Consider the following 27,564-nt stretch of genomic DNA (forward strand, 5'->3'; position numbering starts at 1 on the left):
TGGACCCTCCTTTGCGACATCACAACAGGTCAACCCCGCCCTATAGTTCCTGCAGCATGGCGGAAACGCGTTTTCGACTCGGTACATGGGTTGGCGCACCCGTCCATCAGATCAACTGTTCGACTGGTCGCCAGCAACTTCGTCTGGCATGGCCTGCCGCAAACAGGTCAGTGAGTGGGCCAGGACTCGTCCGCACTGCCAGACATCAAAAATCCAATGACACACCAAGGTCCAGCCACAGCAGTTCGAGCCTACCCGTAGAAGGTTCGACCACATCCACGTTGACCTCGTTGGTCCTCTGCCAGTTTCAAGAGGAGCCCGGTACCTCCTTACCATCGTGGACCAGTTCACGAGGTGGCCAGAGGCAACCCCTCTGTCCGACATCACGACTGATTCCTGCGCCTGGGCACTGCTCACAACTTGGACCTCGCGTTTTGGTGTTCCGGCCCACATCACTTCAGACAGGAGCACCCAGTTTACCTCCAGCCTCTGGTCTGCATTAGCGAACATGCTAGGGACGCAGCTGCACACCACCACGGCCTACCACCCTCAATCAAACGGGTTGGTGGAACGTTTCCACCGCCATCTAAAGTCAGCCCTGATGGCCCGCCTGAAAGGTCCTAACTGGGTCGACGAACTGCCTTGGGTCCTGCTCGGCCTATGCACTGCCCCCAAGGAAGATCTCCACGCTTCTTCAGCTGAACTCGTGTACGGGGCAACCCTGGTCATCCCAGGGGATTTCATACCTGCTCTTCGGGGCCAAGAGGAACAACCCACGGCAGTCCTGGAAAGACTGAGTGAGAGGCTTGGCAGCTTGACACCAATTCCCACTTCGCGGCATGGTCAAGCCCCATCCTGTGAGCCCAAGGAACTACGAGACTGTAAGTTCGTTTTTGTTCGCAGGGGCACACCCTGGGCACCATTGCAATGACCATACGAGGGGCTGTTCCGGGTCATCAGGAATAATGGTTCCACCTTTATTTTGGACATTGGGGGCAAGGAAGAGGTCTTCACGATGGACCGCCTCAAACCGGCCCACTTAGATCTACAACAACCGGTTGAGGTCCCAACACTGCGACGCAGAGGCCGACCTCTTAAGCAATGGCTAGCACAGCCTGTGAACCTTGGGGACCGTATTGCTGGTTCTGTGGTGGGGCTGTGTAGTGACTCACCGTCCGAGCAAGCGAACCGGCTTGGCGGTCGGGTTGTGCGTCATCGGAGCAGCGAGGCCCAAGATGGCGTTGGGCCTTCATCTTCCCCGAGCGACGAGGAGAACCCGTGCGCGGGAAAAGTTTGATGACGTAGTGTATATGTCATTTCCGTTTTCGGTGGGCGGGAACCATTCCTCTTAAAAGGCCCGCGCAAGGCAGGAAAATAAATCAGTTTTTGTTCTGCAGCCCACCGACTAGTGTCTTGCTTTCACATCGCGGTAGCAGCTGCTACAAATGTAACTTAGTACATGGGCTCAGTCACGTTTGTTTATTTGTGGCTTTCTGTATGTGCTGATTAAAATTGAAGATTACAGCAATAACTCTGTGCAGGATAGATTATTGAACATGCTGTTTACTTTGTTGCTGGGGTCATATGGGTGTTACCCATTAATTGCAGCTGGTCAAAGTTCCATAATTTGGAGTGTAATGGTGCATTAAAGCCATAAGGTTATGCTGGATAATCTTCAGGTCCATTATGTCAGTAGGGCTCGCTACAATGCAAATTACCATCCATAGAAGGAACAAAATTGTTTAATTAAAATATTCCAATCTTAACACAGTTCGTTCCATCCTATAAGTCATTGGGTGTCACCAGTAGCTGTTGTTGGAGTTTGGAAAATTGTGGTTTCAAGTCCTGATCTAGGACATTTCTGGGGAAGTACTGAAGGAATGTTGTACTGCTGGAGATGCCATTTTTCAGATGATAAGTTAAACCAAGATTCCATCTACTGTATCACAACAATATTAAAAATTGAATGGCAATACTGATAGGTTTTCCCAAATGTCCTGGTTGATATTTAGTCCTCTCAAGTAATATCACCTAAACAAATCATCTATTTTTTTTTATCTTATAATGGGGAAGGAGGTAAGTGGGATAAACTGGATTGCTCTTCAGAAGACCTTGCATGGACTCTGCACTAAATGGACTCTGCACTAAATGGATTCTTTTTGTGCTCAGTCAATGAATCCTTCAACCCATGCCATCACACTGCAACTCATTCAATCTTGTCTTCCACCATCTCATATGTAAAATGGGAGCTCATTTAATATTTCATGGGCAATGTATTAAGCCTTTATAGCCAGGTCCTCTGAAGATTAGAAGTATTTTTGGGTTTTATCTGATTTATTTGAAGCCCCCTCCTTTTCTCTTCTGCTGCAGTAGCCCTAGCTTGTCTTCATCATTTCAAGGTGCCTTTCACAATCACATTGATTAATTGCATATCTGGCACTAAAGTCTTCTTTAGAAGGTTTTGTGCATTTAGGTACATGCACTGTAAACCAATTTTAAACCTCAATGGAAAGTTAAGAAAGGAAGTAAAAAGGGAAATAAGAGGGGCAGAAGCAGAATATGAGCAAATATTAGTAGCAAACATAAAAGGGAATCCAAAAATCTTTTATAAGTAAATAAACAGGTAGTAACTGGGGAGGTGGGGCTGATCAGGGAACAGAAAGGAGATCTACTCGTAGAGGCAGAGAGCATGGCTGTGGTACCAAGGAAGAAAATACTACTGGGGTCTCAGGAAAGGAAAATATGGTTGAGATATTGGATGGGCAAAAAGTTGATAAATAGAATGTACTAGAAATGTTGGTGAACTTAAAGTAGATAAATCACATAGTCCAGATGGAATACATCCTAGTTTACCAAGGGATGAAATTGCAGAGGTATTGATCATAGTCTTTCAAACATCTGTAGATATAGGAGTGATGACCGAGGACTGGAGAATTGCAAATGGTACCCCCTTGTTCAATAAAGATTTAAGCAGTTATGTGGACATGTGTGCATTGATTAGGGAAAGCCATCATGGACTTGTTAAAAGCATATCAATATTAAAGGCATATAGTGTTTAGCTAATTTGACAGAGCTTTTTGATGTGGTAACATAGTGAATTGATGAAGTAAATGTATTTGGTATAGTGATATAGGACTTTCAAATAAAGTGATGAATAATAGGCTTGTCATCAAGATGGAGATTCATGGAATAAAAGGTGCAGAACCGGCATGGATAGAAAACTGGCTAACTGATAGCAAGGACAGAATAGCAGAGAATGAATGTTTTGCTGACTGGAATTAAATATACAGTGATGTTCCATTGCTGTTGATAATAGTAGCGATGCTTTTCAGAATATACGTTAATAACTTGGATTTAGGTGTACAGGGTACAATTTCCAAATTTGCAGTTAACATAAAACTTGGGAGTGTAATGAAATGGAGGGAAGTTGTTATTGGACTTCAGGGGGATATAGACAGGCTGATGGAATTGGCAGACCCCTCCACAGACTTGCAAAAGTCACATACTTTCACTTCAATGAAAACGGAAATGCTGGACTGTCCTACACCTGACTCCGCCCACCAGTTCTACTTTCTACTTTGAAAACTGACACCCCACCAACTCTTCCTGCAGTTCCAAGGAAGGGTCTCTGACCCGAAATGTTAACTGGTTTCTCTTTCCACGGCTGCTGCTTGATCGGCTGAGTTCTCCCAGCATTCCAGTTTTTGTTTCAGATTCCAACATCTCCAGTTTTATTTGTTTTCATTTTTATCTACTTTCACTTCTGTTGTCAAAGTTACAAATGAATCTGCCTCCACAGTTTACTTTGGCATAACATTCCAGCTCACAACTTGCATCAGCGGGGACCCTGTGACTGATTAAAAGAATGCAATATCCTTCTGTGGGGGTGGGGGATCTTCCAGTTCTGGAATAATTAAGGCTGGTCTTTCCGATGACACAGTAAACTGAGACTCTATCTACCCCCTCGGATGAAAGTAAACGATTCCGTGGCATTGTTTTGAAAAAGAGCAACTGATGTTCCAGGTGCAGGAGCAGGACCAGGAGCAGTATTCCTGGTGTCCTGGTAAATATTCATCCCCCAAACTGCTTTACAATAATACCACACTCCAAAAAGTTCTCTATTGACTATAAAGCACGTTCATTTTGAGGTTGTGACGGTTGCAATGTTTTTTATAAAATGGACCTCAGATCCCCGATCGGGGACATGTAAGCAATAGTCGTTGAATAAGGGCTCCCTTGGTGGTCGTATCTGCACTCACACATAAGTAAACACAGAAGTGACAGTGCGTGAGTAGAATTGACCCCCGTGATAGTAGGGCCGGCTTCGGGAGAGGAAAAAGAAAACATGAGATGAGTCAATTTTCTAGAGGGTTAAAAATGGTGCAAAATAATTTGTAATATTTTGGTTAACGTGGAGGTGGTGTGGAAGATTTAATATTTTGTGGCAGCTGTAGCATTAAAAGTCTTACAAACTAATCTTGACAGCGTTAATTATCTGTGATTTGTGCATAATGGTGTGGATCGCAACGTGAGCCTCCTCCGGGTAGCACTTTAATCACAGATGGTCTGCGACACAAAACCATTGACCTCTGATCTGCATCAGACCCCGGGATCTGCGGAAATGTTACCCTTACAGAAAGAGAGAGAGGTGGGGGGGGGGGGGGGGTAGCTTGGAGCGACAGCTGGCAACAGATGCAACTTCCTTCAAGCTCCGTGCTGGCTGCTCTTCGGGTGTGAACTCGCTTTTAAAGTGTGATTCACCGACCCGGAGCTGGCTAAGACTCCCGCCTCCGGCAGCGTGAGAAGGTTTCCACCTCGGATTGTTGTATTTTTTTTCCCCTCTCGGTGGTCTTCTCTGATGGTGTAATCGAGTGGATCGCACTGTTGTTGGACCTGGTTTGATCTCTTGCATCTGGAGTCACCATGAGCTGCTGGCTGTTCCTGCCTCTGTTGACCAGCATTATATCCATCGCGGGAACGTGGACAGTGTGAGGATCAATACTTTTCTCATCTTCACCAAGCTCTCTTATATTGGAACTCAGTCACCACAACAATTCACTCTGTTCTCCCCCTCTCTCCCTCTTTCGCTTCAATCATTTTGAACAAACTTTCTCTGCTGCTTCCGGTTACTTTACCGTCTCCAAAATTCTCAGTATCTACTTTTGGATTCATCCCTCTTCTCTTTCGGATGCTCATTTCGCAGCCGAAAAACTCAGTCCAGGTTTTCCGAAGTCTCCAAACATGACGACTTTCATTCTTTTCACTAACTTTAGAATCGTTATTACTAGAAGGGAAGGAGGAGGTTAATTGTAAATGTATTGCTGTTGAATTTGATGTTAAAACTTATTTGTTAAGGCGTTAATAATTTGTTGGGGATTTAGGGATGAGAGAGGCGAAGAGAGGACTTCCCTGAGCAAATACTGTACATAAATGGGCTGCTGACTATTTAGGCTTCCGGGTTTACTTTACCATGATTTATCCTAATGCTATCATTTTAAGACGTTTGTGCCCTTGAAATTATGAAGTATTTTTTTCAGTCTCAAACAATGAGGCTAATGCTCCCAATCTTTACCGCCCCCCCCCCACCCCACCGTCGCCAGAAAATGAAGAGTTTGTTCTGATTAATCATTTAGCGGACCGCTTTTTTGCTGACTGGAGCTGACACAGACTTAAAATAATTTACGGTGGATGTTATTGTAGGCTGTGCCTTTTGATCCAACATTCAAATCAGAACAAGCAGATGCTTTGATATATTTGGTGATTTTTGCCAATCTCTTTCAATATGGAATACCATTTCAGAACTCTCGCAAACTACTTGGAACAGGTCTGAAGGGAGGAAGCATGGCGGGGTTCAGCAATTTTATTCAATTCCAGGCATTTTCTTTTTTGGGGGAATGGGCTGCTATTTTATGGGGGCAAAATGGGGATTGAAATTGCAGTTCTACAATCTCCATCTACAATGTCTTTTCATAGAATCATAGAGGTATACAGTATAGAAGTTGGCCCTTCGACTTACCATCTCTATGCCGATCATCAAGCGCCTATCTATATTAATCCCATTTACCAGCACTTGGTCCATAGCCTATTATGCCTTGGTGATTCAACTGCTTGTCCAGGTGGTCCTTAAGTGATGTCTCCCCTACGCACTCTCCAGTGCAATCACTTCCTTCCTAAAGTGTGGTGAGCAGAACTGCACACAATATTCCATCCGTGGTCTAACCAAAGTTTTATGAAGTTGTGCATGTCTCCCTATGTCCCCATGCTTACTCTATGTCCCCCCTAATGAAGTTGAGCATCCCATATGCCTTCTTCACCACCCTGTCTACCTCTGCTGCCACCTTCAGGGATCTTTGGACTTGTAAACCAAGGTCCCTTTGTTCCTCACTACTCCCTGGGCTGCTACCATTCATGATATATGTCCTTAACACCCATTAAAGTCAAAAGTCAAAGCCGAGTTTATTGTCACATGCACAAATACATGTGTGCACAGGTGCAATGAAAAACTTATTTGCAGCAGCATCACAGGCACATAGCATCATATAAGCAGCATTCACAAGAAAAACATAAATTATACATAAATAATACACAATTTTTACAAGAAAGAACATAATTAGAACAAAAAACGCCCATTTTAGTGTAAAGTGATCAAAGTGGTCATAGTGTTGCTAAGCTGTAGTGATTAGGGTTGTGCAGGTTGATTCAAGAACTGAATGGTTGAAGTATCTGTTCTTGAACCAGGTGTTGTGGTACTTCAGGCTTCTGTACCTTGGGCTCTATGGTAGCTGCGAGAAGATGGCATGGCTCAGATGGTGCACTTGTCAGGATTAAATCCAATCTTCTGTGGTTCTGCCCAACCTACCAACTGATTAATATCATTCTGGAGTTTAAGACTACCTTCCTCACTATCAGCAACATCACCAATTTTTGTTTCACTTGGAAACTTACCATCTTAATATCGAAGTTGTCAATGTATATAACAAATAGCAAGGATCCCAGCTGATCCCTCTGGTATCCAACCAGCTTCCGGTCACCAAAGCCACTCTTCACCATCACCCTCTGTCTCCTATTACCAAGCCAGTTTTGGATCCAATTTGCCAATTTGCTTTGGACCCCATGGGCTGTAACTTTTGGACCTTCCTTCCAAGTGGGACTGAAATGCAAGTAGACTACGTCAACTACACCACATTAATCAATATATTTTGTTACAACTTCAAAAAACTTTATTAAGTTAATCAGACAGCTTCTCCCACCAATAAATCAGTGCCAACTATTCTTGATCAATTCCGGTCTTGCCACTGATGTTAGACTGACTGGCGCGTAATTACCTGGATTATTGTTAATGCACTTCTTGAATAAAGGTACCAGGTTTACAGCTCCCCAGTCATCTGGCACCATATCTATGGCCAGATTTAAATTTCAACATCAGGGCCCAGCCTGGTATACATCTCATCAGGCCCTGGAGATTTATCGACCTTTATGACCACTAAGACATCTAATATTTCCTCCTTTTTTTTCTTCACGTGCTCTAGAATTTTACTGCCCCAAATGAAATCTCCATCTACAATGTTTTTCTCCTTAGTGAATGCAGATGAAAAGTATTCATTTATGATCTTGTCCACCTCCTTGGTTCATCTTATAGATTGCCCCTTTGGTCCTTAATGGGCCCCACTCTTTCCCTGGTTATTCACTTGCTCGTAATAGACTCATAAAATGTCTTGGGATTTTCCTTAATCTTATCTGCCAATACTTTGTGACCTCTCTTTGCCCTTCTAATTTCATTTTAGCAACTCTCCTCTACACTCTGCATTCCTGAAGGACCTCCCCCCCATTTTCAGGGCTCTATACTTAACATATGCTTCTTTTTTTTCTTTATCAAACCCACAATATCTCTTGATATCCAGGATTCCCCAGAATTGCCATCCTTATTCTTCATTTTTATGGGAACAAAATAGCTGAACTCTCACTATTTCACTTTTAACAGACTCCCACTTCCTGAGTGAAGTTTCATGTGAAAGTAGCTACTCCCAGTCTGCATTTACCAGGTTCTGTCTAATTACTCCACTTATATGGCCTCATTTGAACCACCTCCCTCATTACTGCAATGATGGTTTCCTAGATCCATAATGCAATGCCTCCTTCTATTTTACACTGAACCAGCCCCCCACCCCCAGACGCACCACCCTCCCCCCCACCGCCATCAGGCCTGAAAATTCTCTACCCTGGAATGTTGAGTTGCTCTAAGTTCATCTGCCCTACTAGTCAGGCTCCTTGCATTAAAATAGATGTGATTTAGCCTTCCAATCCTCCCTTATAATGTCCATGTCTGCTTTGCCTACTGGACCGACCTAGCTTTTCTTCAACATTTGACTGAACCTCACCACTGTATATCTTTTGTTCTGGGATAGTTTCAGGGAAATCCACAGTTGTACCTTGCTTTATATTGCATGCAACCATGTAACAATTGGTCTGAAGACCATAAGACCATAAGATATAGGAGCAGAGTTAGGCCATTCAGCCCAAGTAGTCTGCTCCACCATTCAATCGTAGCTGATCTTCTTTTTCAACCCCGTTCTCCTGCCTTCTTCCCGTAACCCTTAACCCCCTTACCAATCAACAACCTATCAATCTCTGCCTTAAATACACCCAATGACTTGGCCTTCACAGCCCTCCGTGGCAATGAATTTCACAGATTCACCGCTTTCTGGCTGAAGAAATTAAAGGGATATCCCTTTATTCTGAGGCTGTGCCCTCGGATCCTAGACTCTCCTACTAATGGAAACATCCTCTCCACATCCACTCTATACAGGCCTTTCAGTATTTGGTAGGTTTCAATAAGCTCCCACCTCATGCTTCTGAACTCCATCAAGTACAAGCCCAGAGCCATCAAATGCCCTAAACCAGTGTTGAAGGCGTAGTTATGGCATATTGCAAGGCTAGAGATAAGTAAGCATGTCTTGTGCTTAGAGTTGATTGAGGTGATGCATTTATGTTGTTTTGGTTTCAAAGTTTGTATTTACAGTAAATCTTTTGTGTGTGGTCATTGGGTGATATTTATTAAACATATCCAATGAACTTGGAATAAGAACCATAACCAAGATAGAGTATATCTACTTCTGCCTTTTAAAGATGAGAAGATTATGAAGTGTGATGCATTCCAATAAACTGGAATAGAGTGTTTGACCCCTGAGCCTACTATGTTGGGACACTCTCTGACTCACTGGGGACACTAGCTCCACTTACCTCACTTACCTAAGAGGCCAGTGACATTGAATCCATGGAAAAATCTACCACAAAGACACCAAAACATAGCACTTCATGAAACAAAGTAGGAAGGGCTGCCAGATATGTATTCACAAAGCCAGTGCCCCTTTAAAAAATGTTTGTATGTGTTGAAAAGGGATGTCCTGTCATTGGGCTGAGTTCCTGTAGAAGGTAAGGTTCTGTAGGTTATCTCACTTTCACGCAAGAAACCCAAAGGATTCACAAGAGATTCTGCAGATGCTGGAATCTGGAGCAACACACACAAAATGCTGGAGGAACTCAGCAGGTCAGGCAGCATCTATGGAGGGAAATAAACAGCCGACATTTTGGGTCGAGACCCTTCATCAGGACTGGAAAGGAAGAGGGCAAAAGCCAGAATAATAGGGTGGAGGAGGGGGAGGAGCACAGGCTAGCAGGTGATAGGCAAGTCCAGGTGAGGGGGGAGGTTAGGTGAGTGGGGGAGCGGAGATGAGGGGGAGCTTCTTACATCACTCCCTCTCATCCCCCCTCCCTCACGCACCTACCTTCCCCCTCTCACCTGGACTCACCTATCACCTGCTAGCCTGTACTCTTCCCCTTTCCTCGACCTTCTTATTCTGGCTTCTGCCCTCTTCCTTTCCAGTTGTGATGCAGGGTCTCGACCTGAAATGTCAGCTGTTTGTTTCCCTCCATAGATGCTGCCTGACCTGCTGAGCTCCTCCAGCATTTTGTGTGTGTAAACTCAAAGGATTAGTTGGATTGACAAATTTACAAATGGAGTGTTGATTTAGCTATGTTGTAATTTCAGTGTTGCACTTAGCCTGAGAGTTTCTTAACAACTAGTTATGTTTAAATGCCTATCTATGAGGTTACACAAGAATGTCAATGCATGATTTTCTTTCAGTGTCTACAGTAGCTTGTTTATCAGATTGTTTAAAGGAAAGTTCCTTAGAGGCAGAAAGATTAACAGGATCAGTCATCTCATTGGTCACTTGCTGCATCTTTCAGGTGGTCAAATAGGTGGGTTGGATTGAGCACAATTAGACAAATCTCTAACTCACAGCATCCTCTCTCTATAACCTAAAACCTAAAAATGTTAGCAAGATTTTGATATTGAGAAATTTTGCAGAGAGAAAGGGAACTAGGAATGAGTGGACTTGGTTCAGTGAATAACTTCAGAACTTATGAGGAAGGTCACACCAAAGTAATCCCTTAATTCTGGGGTGTACTGAACCAAAGATTTATTAATTTAATTGAATGAGCTGGATATACCCTCACTGATTAAGTGCAAGTCATGGTTTCCTTACCTCAGCTCTTTGATATTATAGACCTGTGAGTAGCTTGACTGTAGGGAAGAAGAAAGGATTGGATCTCAGGCTTCAATGGATGTTACAATTAGATTCAGTGATCCTAGATGAGGGAGGGGAAAACAGAGCCTAAGTTTCTCCTCTTGGTTACTTTTGAATAAGTCAATTTGGCACTGGGATTTAACAGTTGAGGGCAGAGATTCTCCAGCTGGTAGCACTCTTAATTTTGAGTAAGAAGATTGTGGACTTAAGTCCCAAAGTGGAGACTTGCAAACCTAATCTGGGTTAACATTGCACTACAGTGATGAGGGAATGTTACACTCCTTGATGTCCCATCTTTCAGGTGAGACATTAAACAAGGCTCGGCCCTTTTGGACGCAAAATATCCCATGGCACTAATTTGAAAAGGAGCAATGGAATTACCTCTGTTGTCTTGACCAATATTTATCTCTCAACTAACATTTCAAAAGCACATCATCTTGTCAGTACCATATTGCTGTTTGTGGGAGTTTGCTGTGCACAAATTAATTGCCACTTTTGTATTGTGTAATTAGTTGCCACATTTTGAGTTAATGCAGATCTTATATGAGATGAGAGCAGAGTTTGACTGTGATGAACAAGAGAGCTGAATAGCTTGCCAGTACTGAATGCCCAGGCTTACACACGAGGAGTGGCATCTTGAATGAAGCATTGAAAGGAACTGGCATCTACAAAACTGAACCTCAGTATGGGTCAGTGGCTTCAGAAAGGGACAGATTGCTAGTAGTGAGGGATGTGTTGTAGTGTGAGTGGAAGAAATACAGTAATAGTGGAGTCAGATTTTGCTATAAAATCAAATAACTATATGGAACTAAAGTGTGTGTGGTGACAGCAGGGTCAGTGGTGGTGGGTAGATAACTATTTGTACCACAATTCAGCAAGAGAGTTGTTAAGGTTATTTGTTAAACCTGAACAGCTACATACTATGGCAAGTTTCTAAGCCTCTGTCTAAAGCAGCCATGTCATGAGTACAACACAACATGGAGCATATATTTACATGAAAGTTAAAATAAATGGTGTTGTGCAAATCTTAGTACAATGTTTTATAGTTTGACAGCAATTGGTATATAACTAGAGGTGAGATGAAGAGGTTTTATAGTGAGTTGTTATCATGTGAGAAAACAAATTTCAAAATTACAGTTGCAGCATCCAACTTCTTGCGAAGACAAGTAGATGAAATTGAGATACAAATCAACCATCGTCTAACTGAAGAGTAAAAAAATTGTTCTGAGCTTGAATGCATTGACCAGAGGGATGGGGGGAATCAGATTCAAAGGTAACTTTAAACAGGGCATTGCAAATATACTCAATGGGTAACAAATAACAGAGGGAAAGAGCAGGCAAATGGGATTTTAGTTGGTATCTCTTTCGAATATGATACTTCTGTGCTATACCATTTTATGATTCTACAAGTAAAAGGTAGCTGCTGTTTGCTGATGTACTTACTTTAATAAAAATCAGACAACAGTGTGAAGGGATCCCAGCCCTGTGGAATGTTGATGAACTTGCCAAGTCCCTGAAGCAGGCAAGTCCCTGAATCAGTTGGGGGAGATAATCTGTGAGATTCTTCTATAAACAGAAGTTGGCCTGACATGATCAGTAACTCTTACCATTTCCTAAAAAAAAGCTTATGTAAAGTAGTTGAACTGAGAAACACCGAGTCATTTGCAACCTCATCCCATTTACGCTTCCCTTACCTTTAGTGGTGTTGGCGTCTGCCATTTACACTGGTCTATGTGCTTCTGATAATGGACAAGGCTCTCATGGCATCCCAAATTCTTTTTCTCCATGTTGAGTAGTCATAGGCCAGGGTTCCCTCGTAAGTGGGGGAGTTATGCCTTTTTAAGGGATATTTGAGAACCTTCATCTGTCCACCTGTTAATATCCTGTTGCGATGGAGCTTGGAACACAGTACAGGCACAATCCAGGTTATGTAAGGATTCAAAAAACAAACTTCTGGAAGAACTCAGTGGGTCAGGCAGCAAATGTAGATGGAAATGCACAGTCAACAGACTGGACTGTAAAAGTTCTGTTCCTGAGAATTATCTGCAAACTAATTTCTCCCTAAGTTAGAAACATCTTTTTCTATAGTAACCCATTTCACATCTCTCTTCGTACATCTGCTATAATTCATTCATTTCATTGAATAATCACCCTAACACTACCCATCATTAAAATAATGGAATATATACTGTATTCAGTCATTAATGAATACAGGAAACATTTTATTATTATTACTAGCTTGAAAAATGCTTTAAAATGTCTGGAAGAATTTGTGTAAAGTTGTATTTCCATAAGTCATGTCACTTATAACCCGGGGAGCCCCTGTGTAGGTTTTGAGAGGCTGGTGCCAGGCATTTGAAAGACAACCTGTCCATTGAAACCAACTGAATGTAATTATGGCCTCAATGCTGGAAATATTGACCTGGGTGAGGGTACTGGTGTTGGTTTGTGTATCCTGCCAGTGGATTTGGAGGATTTTGAGGAGACCGCTTTGATAGAATCTCCCCAGTACTTAGAGGTACCTGCTATAGGTTGTCTATAACTCAGGACAAGTAGGCTCCCTGTTGCCCAGTAATTAAATTTGAGATCTTGATTTCAAACAGCCTTTTCTTCAGCTGGTGCACTGAAGGCAATGCTGAATTTCAACATCAATGTCTGCTTTTACTGAGTGGTGCTCTCGAGATATGGGAAGAAGTCCAGGTTTTCCAGGGTCTCGATGTGGATCTTTATTATCAGGGAATGGTATAGTGTATTGGGAACAGGTTGGTAGAGGACCTGGGTTTTGTGGCTGTCAAGAGTAGGAATCTTCTCTTATATGCCTCATTGAACATGTCAATGCTGACTTGGATCTCAGCCTCCAAACATACACATATGCAAACATTGTCTGCATACCAGATCTGCATGACTGAATTTAGAGTGACCTTGATTCTGGAATGGAGGTAACGTAGGTTGGATTGGTTCCCTTTTGTCCTGTGTGTCGGCTCTACTCCAGTGGGGAGCTGTTGGAGTTGAGGAGCAGCATTGGGATAAGAAGGATTGAGAGAAATCCTGGGGCCTTGGTTGACACCAGAATTTCTGCGGATATCTATGTTTGAAATGTGGCAATTAAAACTCCACTCTTGATTGACTGAATCAAAGACTTTTCTGAGCTTGAAAAGATTACATATAGTGGTTGATGCTGTTCATTCTGAGGATACCATGTTACAGACTCCTATGTGTTTTCATTCCTTATCCTACAGAATGAATCCCAAGCAGAGGTAGCCTGGTTTGATTTTATCACCATGTCAGTCTGAACTGGAGTTGCTAACGTTCAGAAGTTAAGGATTGATCTTCATCTTACCCTCAAGCAAAGCTATTTTCTTATTTTCTTTGAACATGTTTATTGTTCCCAAACTATTGGCAGTGGGAAAAAAGGAGTTTGTTTGACAACCAACAATCATCCAGTCCATTTTTTAAGTCTGTTCGCTTTCTAATGGATGCAGAAAGCTGGAAAGCAGTATGGTTGACCACTGGCAGATATGTAGGACAGGGCAGTTAATGGATTATCATAAGATGACACTTACAGGAATACCAGAGTTGGCAATACCAACCTGAGCCTTGCCTGAATGATTGTGTTTGGTGCATCCAGTGTGTTAACACTGAGTCTGAATTGGATGGCTTGTCATGTGACTGAGAGGTGCATTCTGTCTATTTAATAAATATGTTATATGATGGAACTACTGGTTACTATAGGTTTCAGTTAACCTTCAACAAACCAAACATTGAAAGCTGAGCCATTGTCCAATATCCCTCATCAGCCCCTGTCCCTAATCTGACTACAATAAGCAGTGGTAAAATGTGACAAGATTAATTTGGATTAGCCAGTGTTTGACTGTCCATGACCGTGTCTGTACCAGTGAGGTGGTTGAACATGGAGGAGAACACGATGTAGGAGATTGAACTGGATATTGGAATCAAGAATTTGTTAAGGAAGGGACAGTCATTTTAACCTCATGGATGGGTACTACATCCTAAATTAAATGGAGCCCTTGCTATTAAGGATATGAAATTCAGTTTTATCTGATTAACATGATTCAAAATAACAGGAATAAACATAAGATAAAAAGAAAAATAAAGAGAGAGGGAGAGAGTGGGAAAATAGAAGAGAAAACAGTGAAGAATAACATGAGCAATAATGATAAAGAAGTAAAAAGAAGGAATGAGAGAGGGAGAAGGTTGAGAGGATTGAAAGTAGATAAATACAACAAAGAAGATAGAAAAAAGAGGAAGAACAAACAGTAAGACTTCAAGCTAGTTTGATTCTCACTCCAACAAGGATTTTGAAGGATGCTTCTATAACATGGTTTACACTTTCGGAAGCTCTGAGTTTCCAGGCTAGTCGTTTGGCAACACTTTGTATCTCCCTTATATTTTCTGCTGTCAACAACTAAAGACAGAAATAACAAGTGCAGTAACATGGCATTGATCAGGAAAATTAAAATCAACAACATTCCAAGTTGCTTAAAACGGATTTATGATGTCACTTTAATGATTGATTATTGGTTCAACAGCAAAGGTAGAAAAAGTATTGAGGACCTGCAGGTAGCTTTTAAGAAGTTAAGAAAGAGATTAAAAAGCAGGATCTCAAAGTTTCTAATCTTTTGATTACTCGCTGTGCCACATACCAGTGAGTGCAGAAATAGAAGGATAGTGGAGATGAATGTATGGCTTCAGAGATGGTGCAGGTGAGAGAACTTTAGATTCTTGGGGCAATGGGACCTTTTTTTGCAAGGGCCAGAAGTGTTGCATCATAACAGGGTTGGGATCTGTTCTTCATGGACAATTTTGTTATTGTTGCCAGAGAAGATTTAACCCAGCTTGGCAGGAGGATGGGAACTAATGATTGAGAAGATAGAAATGAAGGTCTAGAAATGAAAGGTTGAAACTTAATGAGAGAGTTTGGAAGGTAGAGTAAAGGTCAGAAAATTTAAAGAAAAAAGTCTGGCTGTTTTAATGGTGTACACCTAATTAGGAGTTAGTGAATAAGGCAATGAGTTGAAGACGCAGACACGTGGAAGTATATTATTATAACTGTCACTGGAACATAGCTGAAAGAGGGCTAGGAATAATATTTCTGGTTACAGGTTTTCAGCTGAGATAGAAATGGGAATTAAAAAAGAAAGAGAATAGCAATACTGGTTAAGGAAACAATTTCAGCTATGATATGGATCATGGAATGGCAGTTTGTGGTTGAGCTAAAGAAGAAAGAGTAATCACTCAATTGGGAGTGTACTATAGACCACCAAGTAGACAAAATTTGGAGGCAAATTTTTGACATGTGAGAAACAATAGGACATTGACACTGGGGATTTTAATTACTCAAATATTGATTGGAATACAATTAGTGTAAAAGGTATAGAGGACACAGAATTCCTAAACCACATTCAGGTGAACTTTTTTAGCCAGTATATAGTAACCCAAACAAGAGGGGGAACATTCAGATTTAGTTTTAGGGAATGAAGCTAGACAAATGGATGGACTATCAGTATGAGAGCACTTTTGTGATGGTGATCATAACTTTGTTATATTTACTTATGGAATAGGACAAAGATAAAATAGGAGTAGAAGTTTTAAATTACATGAAGACCAATTTTATAAAGCTAAGAAGTAATTTAGCAAAAGTGGGCTAGATATAGCTATTTGAAGGTGTCAATGCCAGGTGTCAGTGTCAGTGCCTTGGAAGCTATTCAAGATAAAGGTCTCAACTCTGGGGGATTTGTCGTGGGTGAGGACGCTGACGTTGCTTTGCTTATCCTTTCAGTGAACCTGGAGGTTTTCATGGAGACAACATTGGTGGTATTTTTCCAGTGCCTTATGATGCCTGCTTTAAGGTCCCAGATGCATATAGTAGACCAGGATTCACTGCTTCCCAGTGAACCATGAGACTTGTGCTTGTTTTCAGTCTTGACCTTCAAATATCCTTTTCTTCAAGTGACCAAAGGCTGTGCTAGTGCATTGAAGGTGGTGGTGAATTTCATCAACCATGTCTGCCTTCCCTGAGAGGTGGTTCCCAGGATAAGGAACGTGGTCTGTGTTTTCTAGGGTCTTTATTGTTGGAGGACAATGTGATGCAGCAGGGGCAGGTTGGTAGAGAACGTTGGTCTTGGGGATGTTGAGTGTAAGGCACATTCTCTTGTGTAAATGGGTGGCGTTGATGGCCGGCATGGACTTGATGGCCAAAGGACTGTACCTGTCTATGGCTATGACCTCATGACTGAGTCGACAATGTCTTGGAGCTTGACCCACAAGTGAGTGCAAACACAAACATTGTCTGCATGTTGCAGTTTGCCTGCTGAGGTTTAGGTGAGTATGGTTCTGGAGTACAGTCACTCTAGGTTGAACAGTTTCCATTAGTTGTGAATATTGACTCCACTCCCATGGGATATCTGTTGGAGATGCAATGTTGTGGCAAGGAAAATTGAGAAAAAAGTTAGGGCAATGACATAGACACAAGACATTCTGCAGATGCTGGAATCTGGAACACACACAAAATGCTGGAGGAACTCAGCAGGTCAGGCAGCATCTGTGGAGGGAAATAAACAGTCGATGTTTCGGGTCGAGAGCCTTTATCAGGACTGGAAAGGAAGAGGGCAGAAGCCAGAATAAGAAGGTCAGGGGATGGGAGAAGTACAGGCTGGCAGGTGATAGGTGAGTCTAGGTGAGACGGGGAAGGTAAGTGAGTCTGCCCTCATGTCATTCCCCCCCCCCCCCCCCACCCCCGTATGCCTCATACATCTGCCCTCATCATAACATAACAGGGACAGGGTTCCCCTTGTCCTCACCTACCACCCCACCAGCTTCTGCATCTAACATATCATTCTCCACAACTTCCACCACCTCCAACAGGATCCCACCACCAGGTGCACCTCACCCTCACCCCTCTCTCCCTTTCCGCAGAAATCGCTCTCTCTGCGACTCCCTTGTCCACTCGTCCCTCCCCTCCTGGCATTTATCCCTGCAACTGCACTAAATGCTACACGTGTCCTTACATCTTCTCCCTCACCACCATTCAGGGCCCTAGACAGTCCTACCAGGTGAGGCAGTGCTTCATCTGTGAATCCAATGGTGTCATTTATTGCATTCAGTGCTCTCAGTGTGGCCTCCTCTAAATCGGTGAGACCCAATGCAGATTGGGTGACTGTTTCATCGAGCACCTTCTCTCCGTCTGCTGCAAAAGCCAGGATCTTCCGGTGGCCAGCCACTTCAATTCCACATCCCACTCCCATACTGACATGTTTATCCACAGCCTCCTCTATTGCCACATTGAGGTCAGTTGGAGGAGCAATACTTCATATCCTACCTTGGTAGTCTCCAACCTGACAGCCTCAACATCGATTTCTGTAACTTACGGTAACCCCTCCCCTCTTCCCCTTTTTTTAATCCCCCCTTTGTTTTCTGTCATTCCTGTGGCCCCCCCCACCCCTTCCTTTTCCCCTCCCCAGCCCTCATGACCTGCCCATCTATTCCCTACCTCCTTCCCTTTATTCCATGGTCTACTGTCCTCTCCTACCAGATTCCTTCTTCTTCGGCCCTTTACCTCTTATACCTATCACCTCTCAGCTTCTTACATCACTCCCTTTCATCCCCCCTTCCCCACCCACCTACCTTCCTTCTCTCACCTGGACTCACCTATCACCTGCCAACATGTGCTCCTCCCCCTTCCCTGACCTTTTTATTCCAGCTTCTGCCCTCTTCTTTTCCAGTCCTGATGAAGGGTCTTGACCCGAAACATCGAGTTTATTTCCCTTCAAGGGTGCTGTCTGACCTGCTGAGTTTCTCCAGCATTTTGCACGTGAGGGCAATGACATAGACTTGTTTGACACCAGTCTTCACTGAGATCTGTTGTAGACCCGTTGGTTAGTGTCATGGCTTGCATGCCATTGTGAAGCAAAAATAAAATGTAGACATATATCTGTAGGCAGCTGAATTTGAGGAGGGTGCTCCACAATTCTTACCTTCCAGTAAAATCAAAAAAAGTCCAAAGGTCTATATACAGTAAGTACACATAAAGCAAGAGGATAAATAAGAATAGATTAGGGACCCATGTGTGAAGGTAGAGGATGTGGGTAAGGTTGTCAATGAATGCTTTTGTAGCTGCGTTCACAAAAAAGGGGAATGGCGGTGATGTAGATTAGGAGGAAGAGTGTAAAATAATGGATGGATAATCATCGTAAAGGAGGAAGTATTAAGGTTTTATCCAAGGTCAAAGTCAAGTTTATTGTCATATGCACGAGTAACATGTATGCACAGGTGCAATGAAAAACTTACTTGCTGTAGCATCACAGGCATATGGCACAGTATAAGCAACATTCACCAGAAAAACATAAATTAAACATAAACAAAACACAATTTTTACAAGAAAGAGCACAATTAGAACAAAAAAACAAAGTCAATTTTAGTGCAAAGTGATCAAAGTGGTCATGGTGTTGCTAAACTCTAGTGATTAGGGTTGTGCTGGTTGGTTCAAGAACCAAATGGTTGAAGGGAAGTAGCTATTCTTGGACCTGGTGGTGTGGGACTTCAGGCTTCCGTACCTCCTGCCCAATGGTAGCTGTAAGAAGATGACATGGCCCGGATAGTGGGAATCTTTGATGATGGATGTTGCCTTCTTGAGGCAGCACCTCTTGTAGATACTACCGATGGTAGGGAGGGACATGCCCATGATGTATTGGGCGATTATTGGGCTAAGTCCACTACTCTCTGCAGCTTCTTATGTTCCTGTGCATTCGAATTGCCTTACCAGACCATGATGCAACCAGTCAGGATACTTTCAACAGTACATAAGTAGATGTTTGTTAGAGTGTTTGGTGACAAACCAAACCTCCTTAACCTCCTAAGAAAGTAGACGCTGTGCACTTTTCTTGTGATTGTATCTATGTGCAGGGCCCAGAACAGGTCATCCGATATGTGAACGCCCAGGAATTTAAAGCTGTTGACTCTCTCCACTGCTGATCCTTCAATGTAGACTGGCACATGTTCACCAACAATCAGCTTTTTAGTTTTACTGACATTGAGTGAGAGGTTGTTGTTGTGACACTGCTCAACCAGGTGTCCTATCTCGCTCCGGTAAGCTGACTCATCACCACCTGTAATTTGTCCAACAACAATGATGTCGTCAGTGAATTTGTATATGGCATTGAAGCTGTGCTTAGCCACACAGACATGTGTCCATCCCCACCAACCACTTACAGCACTTTCTCATGCAACTGCCATCCTTTTGCTATTCTTTTCCCTGTTTCCTTCCCACCAACCAGGGACTGAAACAGTCTTTTCAGATGAAGCAGCAATTCACTTGTACTTCTTCCAATTTAGCGTACTGCATTCAGTGTTCACATTGGAGAAATCAAACACAGATTGGGTGATTGTTTTGAAAAGCAGCTGCCTTCAGTTTGCAAGGGTGGCCCTGAGCTTCCGGTTGCCTGCCACTTTAATTTTCCATCACAGTCCCGTTCTGAACTATCTGTCTGTGGGCCAATACATGCTTGATGAACAATACCTCATCTTCTGTCTGGGTACGTTGCAGCCTTTTGGAGTTAGTATTGAATTATCCTACTCTAGGTAACTCTCTGTTTATTTCTGATGCAGTACAGCCCATTTCTCCCTGTCATCCATTTGTGCTTTTCTTTCTCTATGGGTACAGCCTGCTCTGCTGGGCTTGTCTTATTGCCCTACTGCAAGCAAAACATAACACAGAAAAAGAAACATAATCTACTTCTAACTGCCACATTAACCCATTTGGTCTTATCCCATTGGAGATATTCCCTTTGTTCTACCCTTGCCTCCCCCATCTTCTCTACAGCTGAAAAGTAATCTGTTCACTCACTTTCCCAGTTCTGATGAAGGATCTCTAACCTAAAATAGAGAGGACTAGTCTCTGCAAGGGGTTCAAATACCAGTGGATATAGATTTAAAGCAATTGGTGACAGAAAGATGAGGTATACATTTTTCAGCCAGAAGAGTCTGGAAGTCACTGACTGAAAGGCTGGTGGATGCAGAACCCCTCAATTTAGAGAGTTTCTTCTTTCCCTTGACTAGGGAAATAAGGATAATTGTGGAAACTATAGACTGGTCAGTCTCACGTCAGTGGTAGGGAAGCTATTGGAGAGGATTCTTAGGGAGAGGATCTATGAGCATTTGGAAAACCACAGCATAATTATGGACAGTCAGCATGGCTTTGTGCAGGGCAAGTTGTGTCTTAGTAACTTGACTGAGTTTTTTGAGGAGGTGACAAAGATGATTGATGAAAGTAGAGCTGTGAATGTTGACTACATGGATTTTAATAACACATTCAACAAGGTCCCCTCATGGTAGGCTCACCCAGAAGATTAAGATGCATGGGATCCATGGTAACTTGGCTGTTTGGATTCAGAATTGGCATGCCCATAGAAGACAGAGGGTAGCGGTCCATTGGACTTATTCTGGCTGGAGGTCTGTAACTAGTAGTGTTCCGCAGGGATCTGTACTGTGACCTCTGTTGTACTCTGACCTGGATGAAAATGTGGATAGGTGGGTTAGTAAGCTCTCAGACAGTACAAAGATTGGTGGCAGTGTGGATAGTGTAGAAGATTGCCAAAAGATACAGCGGAATATAGATCAGTTGCAGATATGGACGGAGAAATGACAGATGAAGTTTAATCCAGCCAAATGTGAAGTGTTGCACTTTGGGAGATCAAATGTAAAGGGACAGTACACGTTAAAGGCAAGACCCTTAACAGTGTTGATGAACAGAGGGATCTTGGGGTCCAAGTCCATAGCTCCCTGAAAGTGGCTGCACAGGTTGATAAGGTGGTAAAGAAGGCATATGGCATGCTTGCCTTTATTAGTTGAGGCAGTGAGTTCAAAAGTTGGGAAGTTATGTTGCAGCTTTATAAAACTCTAGTTAGGCCTCATCTGGAGTATTTAATTCAATTCTGGTTGCTCCATTATAGGAAGGATGTGGAGGCTTTGGAGAGGGTGCAGAAGAGGTTTACCAGGATGCTGTCTGGATTAGAAAGCATGTGCTATGAGGAGAGCTTAGACAAACTTAAGTTCTTTTCTTTGGAGTAGCAGAGGCTGAGGGGAGAACTGACAGGAGTTTATAACATTATGAGAGGCATAGCTAGAACAGACAGCTGGAATCTTTTACCCAGGGTCAAAATGTCTAATACTAGAAGGCATGCGTTTAAGGGGCTAAATTCAAAGGAGACGTGCAGCACGAGTTTTTTACACAAAGCGCGGTGGGTGCCTGGAATGTGCTTCCAGGGGTGGTATTGGAGGCAAGTACAATAAAGGCACTTAAGAGGCTCTTAGATAGGTACATGAATGTGCAGAGAATGGAGGATTATGGACATTGTGTAGTCAAAAGGGATTAGTTTAGTCGGGCATTTAATTACTAGTTTAATTAGTTCGGCACAACCTCATGGGCCGAAAGGCCTGTTCCGGTGTTGTACCATTCTATATATGTTCTTAGTGTATATCAGGAACCATGAATTACAAGGCAGTGGATCAAGTATTAGAAGTCAGAAGTTAGCTGGGTAGCTATTTATTGACCAGGACTAATGGAGTGCAGTAATTTTTTTTCCTGATCTATAATTTTATAATTCAATTTAGCTGTAAATGTGCACTAGGAAAAATCATGTCAAAATTAACACATGCTCATAACAGAGAACCAGACAATAATTCATTTGGTCTGAACAACACTTTTAAATTGCTGTGTATCAAAATGAATACAGAAGTTTTGTGTTTTGCTTCATTCACTGTATATTTTAATTATTTTAATAAAGGAGTTCATGGTCATTGCATCAGTCGCTAGAACAAGATATATTTACACCATGGCAATAAATCAATGCCCTACAGCTGGTTAAACATTACAGAAAGCATTGGTTTGAAAAGATAGCTGCAGGCAAGCTGGAAAATGAGACATTTTGTATCACAAGATAACAAATCATGAGGAAGGTCATTCAACTAATCACAGATCAGCCAACCAGAGAGCCACAGATAGTCCCATTTCAGCATCCAACTTCGAGAGATACTGCTGTAACCAGCAACAACAACTTGCTTTTATATGCCACCTTTGACACAGTATCCAAAGTCATTACGCAGGAGTGTTATCAAACAAAAAGTGGTCATGAGCCAGAAGACTGATCTTGGTTTGAATTAAAGTATGTTTGAAAAATAACAAAATAAAGGTTTAGCAGATGTTGTCATTAGACCTCTGCCTTATAAGTTTACGAGTAAAAAAAAGAAAGTGCCTTTCACAGACTTTCAAGTATGGTCACTGTAATCCTTTAGGCAATATAGGAACCAATTTGACGCAAGCAGCAGTGTGATAGAGGGCTGAATCAATCAGTTTGCAACTTTGGTGCTGTAGTTGATCACATAACCCATAACAAGTAAGACCACCTATTTCTACATCCCTATATTGCCAGTCTTCACCTTTCCCTCAGTTCTCTGCTGTTGGAATGAGCTGCACTTATTGCCCCTAGATGACTATTTCATTGCACTTATGGGTGGCCTCTCTCATTTTATCCTCAACTGTTATCCAAAACTCTGTTGCCATGTCCTAGTTTGCACCGATTCTGACTCAGCCATCACATATCTGCTTGCTGACCTTCAATGGCAATCAGCTGAGCAAAGCTCAACTCATTTTCAGATATCACAATGGCCATGTCTCTCTCAAAGCCTATGATGTTCTCTGGCTCTGCAACATGCTGAGACCTCCAATTCTGGCCTCTTCATTATCCTTTCATTTATTTGCTCCACTATTGGTGGCCATGCTTAAAACTGAAAAGGCCCTAGACTCTGGTGTTAAATTTCTCAGTCTCTTTCTCTGTTAAGACAACCCTTATAAACCTAAGTCTCTTTGGAATATCAACTGTAATTACTCCTTAGGCATCTTTGTATCAAATTTTGATGCCTTTTCCTCTGTAAAGGGCCTTGGCCATTTTGCTACATTAAAAGAAACGAAAAATTGTAAGGTGTTATTGACAGTCTGTTATTAGCTGTTCATTGAGAGGATATTAATGGTATATATAGCACTGTAGGATTTTTACATTCAGTTTAATGTGTAGACAGGGTCTCAGTTTAATAAACTCATCTGAAGGATCAGTACTTTCATCAGTGCAGTATTCTGTCAGTACTGCACTAGAATTTCAGACCAGATCGTGTACTTACTTTGCTGGAGTGAGCATTGTCTTTACAACTTCTTGATGTCAGTAGAGGTATTATCACTGAGGCACAGGTTACATTAATCCAATCTTCCTATTTATCAGCAGGATCCTTTCATTATTATTTACATAATGGGTGCAAGAGGATTATGGCTGATTTAACCCTACAAGTTCTTCATGAGCAACTGAAGACTTGTGTCTAATTTGAAAGAGCTTTCCCATAGATTGAACAAGCAATGCCCAACACAGCCAAACTCACAGAATCATAACTTGCGGATGGTGTTCAAGACTCTTCCATCAATATCCCTTGAAACCAGATGACTTACCAGATGTGGCGGCACAGTTGCATACAATCAGGAGGGTATGGACCCTGGGAGTCTACACCTAAGACTTGGGACTCCCATGAAGTCTTATGGTATCAGGACAAACACAAAGGAACCTCCCTGCTGATAACCATGAGCTGTTAGGTCAAGAGAAACAAAGGACTGCAGATGCTGGAATCTAGATGAAAAACAATATGATGCTGAAGGAACTCAGCAGGCCAGGCAGCATCTGTGGAGAAAAGGAAGCTGTCAACGTTTTGGGTCAGGACCCTTCTTCAGGACTGAAGATAGGAAAAGGGGAAGCCCAATATATAGGAGGGAAAGCAGAGCAGTGATAGGTGGACAAAAGAGGGGAGGCACGATGGGCACAAGGTGGTGATAGGTAGATGCAGGTAAGAGATAGTGATAAGCAGGTGCGGGGGAGGTGGGGAGAGCAGATCCACCAGGGGATCGGTCAAAGGTAAGGAGAGAAAGGGAAAAAAAGGGTAGAAAAAAGAGAGATAGGCTCGGAAAGGGAAGATAAGGAGAGGCATGGTTGGGGGAAGGGTGTGGGGATTACTTAAAGTGGGAGAATTCAATATTCATACCATTAGGCTGCAAGATTCCAAGACGGAAAATGAGGTGCTGTTCCTCCAGTTTGCACTTGGAATTCTCTTGGCAGTGGAGGAGGCTGAGGACTGACATATATCTGTGATAGTGTGGGAGGGGGAGTTGAACTGACTGGCAGTGGGGAGATGCAGATCCCAGTTACAGACAGAGGTGTTCTGCGAAATGGTCACCTAGTCTGCGTTTGGTCTCACCAGTGTAAAGGAGGCCACACTTGGAGCACCGAATGTGGTAGATGATATTTAGGGAGGTGCAGGTGAATCTCTGTCTCACCTGAAAGTACTGTTTGGGTCTCTGGATGGAGGTGATGGAGGTGGTGTAGGGGCAGGTGTTGCACCTATGGCAGGGGCAGTGGAAAGTTCCTGGGGTGGGAGCAGGATGATTGGGGGGAGGGAGGAGTGAACTAGGGAGTTGTGGAGAGAGCAGTTCCTGCCAAAGGCAGAGGGGGGTGGGGAGGGGAAGATATGCTTGGTAGTGGGATCCCGTTGGAGATGGCAGAAGTGCTGGAGAATGATGTGGTGGATACTTAGGCTGGTGGGATGAAACGTGAGGACAAGGGGGACCTTATCCCTGTTGGGTCTGGGAGGGTTGGGGGTGAGAGCTGTGGTGCAAGAAATGGCAGAGATATGGGTGCAAGCTGTCTTGACCACAGTTGGGGGGAATCCCCATTTAGAAAAGAAGTTGGACATCTTGGATGTCCTGGAGTGGAAAGCCTCATCATGGGAGCAGATGCGCAGAGGCAGAGAAATTGAGAAAAAGGGATTGCATCCTTGCAAGAGACAGGGTGGGAGGGGCTGTAATCAAGGTAGCTGTGGTGTCAGTGGGTTTGTAGAAGATGTCGGTGGATAAGGAATCTCCTGAGATGGAGATGAAAAGATCGAGGAAGGAGAAAGAGGTGTCAGAGATAGTCCAAGTGAATTGGAGAGCAGGGTGAAAATTTGTGACGAAATTTATGATACTGTCAAGTTCCGCACGGGTACAAGAGGTGGCACCAATGCAGTTGTCGATATAGAGGAGAAAGAGCTGATATTGGGGCCGGAGTAAGCTTGGAACAGAGACTGTTCAAAGTAGCCAATGAAGAGACAGGCGTAGCTGGGGCCCATGCGAGTGCCCATAGCTATGCCCTTGGTCTGTAGAAAGTGAGAGGAATCAAAAGTGATGTTGTTTAGGATGAGGACAAGTTCACCTGGGTGGAGGAGAGTGTTAGTGGAAGGGGACTGGTTCTGTCTCTGATCAAGAAAGAAGTGGAGGGCAGTGAGGCCATCATGATGGGGAATGGAGGTATATTAGGGACTGGACGTCCATGGTAAAGATGAGGTTGTGCGTGCCGGAGAAGCTAAAGCTATGGAAGAGTTGGAGAGCAGGTGATATGTCATGGACTAGGTGGGAAGGGATTGGACCAGGGGGGACAGGATAGTGTCCCGGTACGAGGATACAAGTTCCATGGGGCAAGAGCATGTGGAGACAATAGGTCTGCTGGGATAGTCCTTCTTGTGGATTTTGGGGAGGAGATAGAAGCAGGCAGTCCTAGGTTGTGGGACTATCATATTGGTAGCTGTGGGGGGTAGATCTCCCAAGGTGATGAGGTCAGTGATGGTGCAGGAGATAATGTCCTAGTGGTCATTGGTAGGATCATGGTTCAGGGGGTAGGTAGGAGGAAGTGTCTGAGAATTGGCATCTGGCCTCTGCAACGTAGAGTTGTTAGGTCAATACTTCTTCCTGCTGAACAAGAAAAGGAAGAACAGTAGCAAGGGCACAGAATGTGCTCTGTTGGGGAACTTTAATTTCAATCATTAGAGTGGTACCTCCACTGATTGGGCTGGATGGATCCTGAAGGATATGCCTGCTATATTGAGTCTTCAGTGGGTGATGATGAAATCACATGAGTAATAAACATAATTAGGTCTGATATCAAGGAGTCTTGGTTAAACTGAATCGATAATAATCAAGAGAAAAATTCTGCACTGACTTGAGTCATTCCTCGAACAGAAAAAGATTGTTGGAGGTATGTTATCTTAGATCCAGGTGTTATTCAGGGTGGTATCCTAACGCCAGCTTTCATCAATGATCACTCCTCCATTATAAGGTCAGAAGTGGGAATGTAAGCTTATGACTTCACAATGTTCAGTTCCATTTGCAGCTGCTCATAAAGTGATGCTTACCATACCTACATGGAGCAAGACCCAGACAACATTCAGGAAAGGAGTATTCATGTCACACACACATGCCTTACATTCACTATCATTAACAAGAGAATTTTTTGCATGACATTCAAGGGTATTTGTTGGGACCCTCACCTTTGACTGCATAAATATAGACATCAAGTATCCTGCAGCGTGACTCTCCTCCTGATGTCCCCAACCTTTCCATTGTCCAGAAGGTGCAAATCAAGAGTGCAATGGAACACTCCACTTGCCAGAATGAGTTCAACTCCATTCAGACTCATAAGTCATAGAGTCATACAGCACGGAAACAGGCCCTTCAGACCAAATGGACCATGCTGACCAAGTTGCCCATCCAAGCTAACCCCATTTGCCAGCTTTTGGCCCATATCCTTCTAAACCTTTCCTATCCATGTACCTGTCTTTTAAAAGTTATTATTATAAGAAGCTCAATAACATTCAGGACAAAGCAGCCTAGTTGATTAGCACTCAACACGCAAGCCTTAGTGTTCATTCTCTCCACCATCATTGCACTGTGTATCATCTACAAATTATCCAGCATTTGTTTCAAAAGGCTTTTTGTTTAGAACATCCATATTTGTGATCTCTACTATCTAAAAGACCGGGGTAACAGATGCCTGGAAGCACCACCACTTGAAGGTTTCTCTCCAAGTCACACATCATCCTGTTTTATGATTAT

The 27,564-nt window shown here is 43.1% G+C and overlaps 1 protein-coding gene across 1 annotated transcript in view; it reads left to right on the plus strand.

The window, feature by feature from the left end:
* The first annotated feature begins 4,672 nt into the window (after positions 1-4,672).
* The window catches only part of si:dkey-228d14.5 (uncharacterized protein LOC796266 homolog), a 55,666-nt gene continuing 32,774 nt past the window's right edge, over positions 4,673-27,564 (plus strand). The window contains exon 1 of the mRNA XM_052041568.1: positions 4,673-4,988. Coding sequence (XP_051897528.1) covers positions 4,924-4,988 — 65 coding nt within the window. The 5' untranslated portion in view covers positions 4,673-4,923. The remainder of the gene's footprint in view (positions 4,989-27,564) is intronic.

Source organism: Pristis pectinata, chromosome 30 (assembly GCF_009764475.1).
Source record: "Pristis pectinata isolate sPriPec2 chromosome 30, sPriPec2.1.pri, whole genome shotgun sequence".
NCBI classification, from domain to species: domain Eukaryota; kingdom Metazoa; phylum Chordata; class Chondrichthyes; order Rhinopristiformes; family Pristidae; genus Pristis; species Pristis pectinata.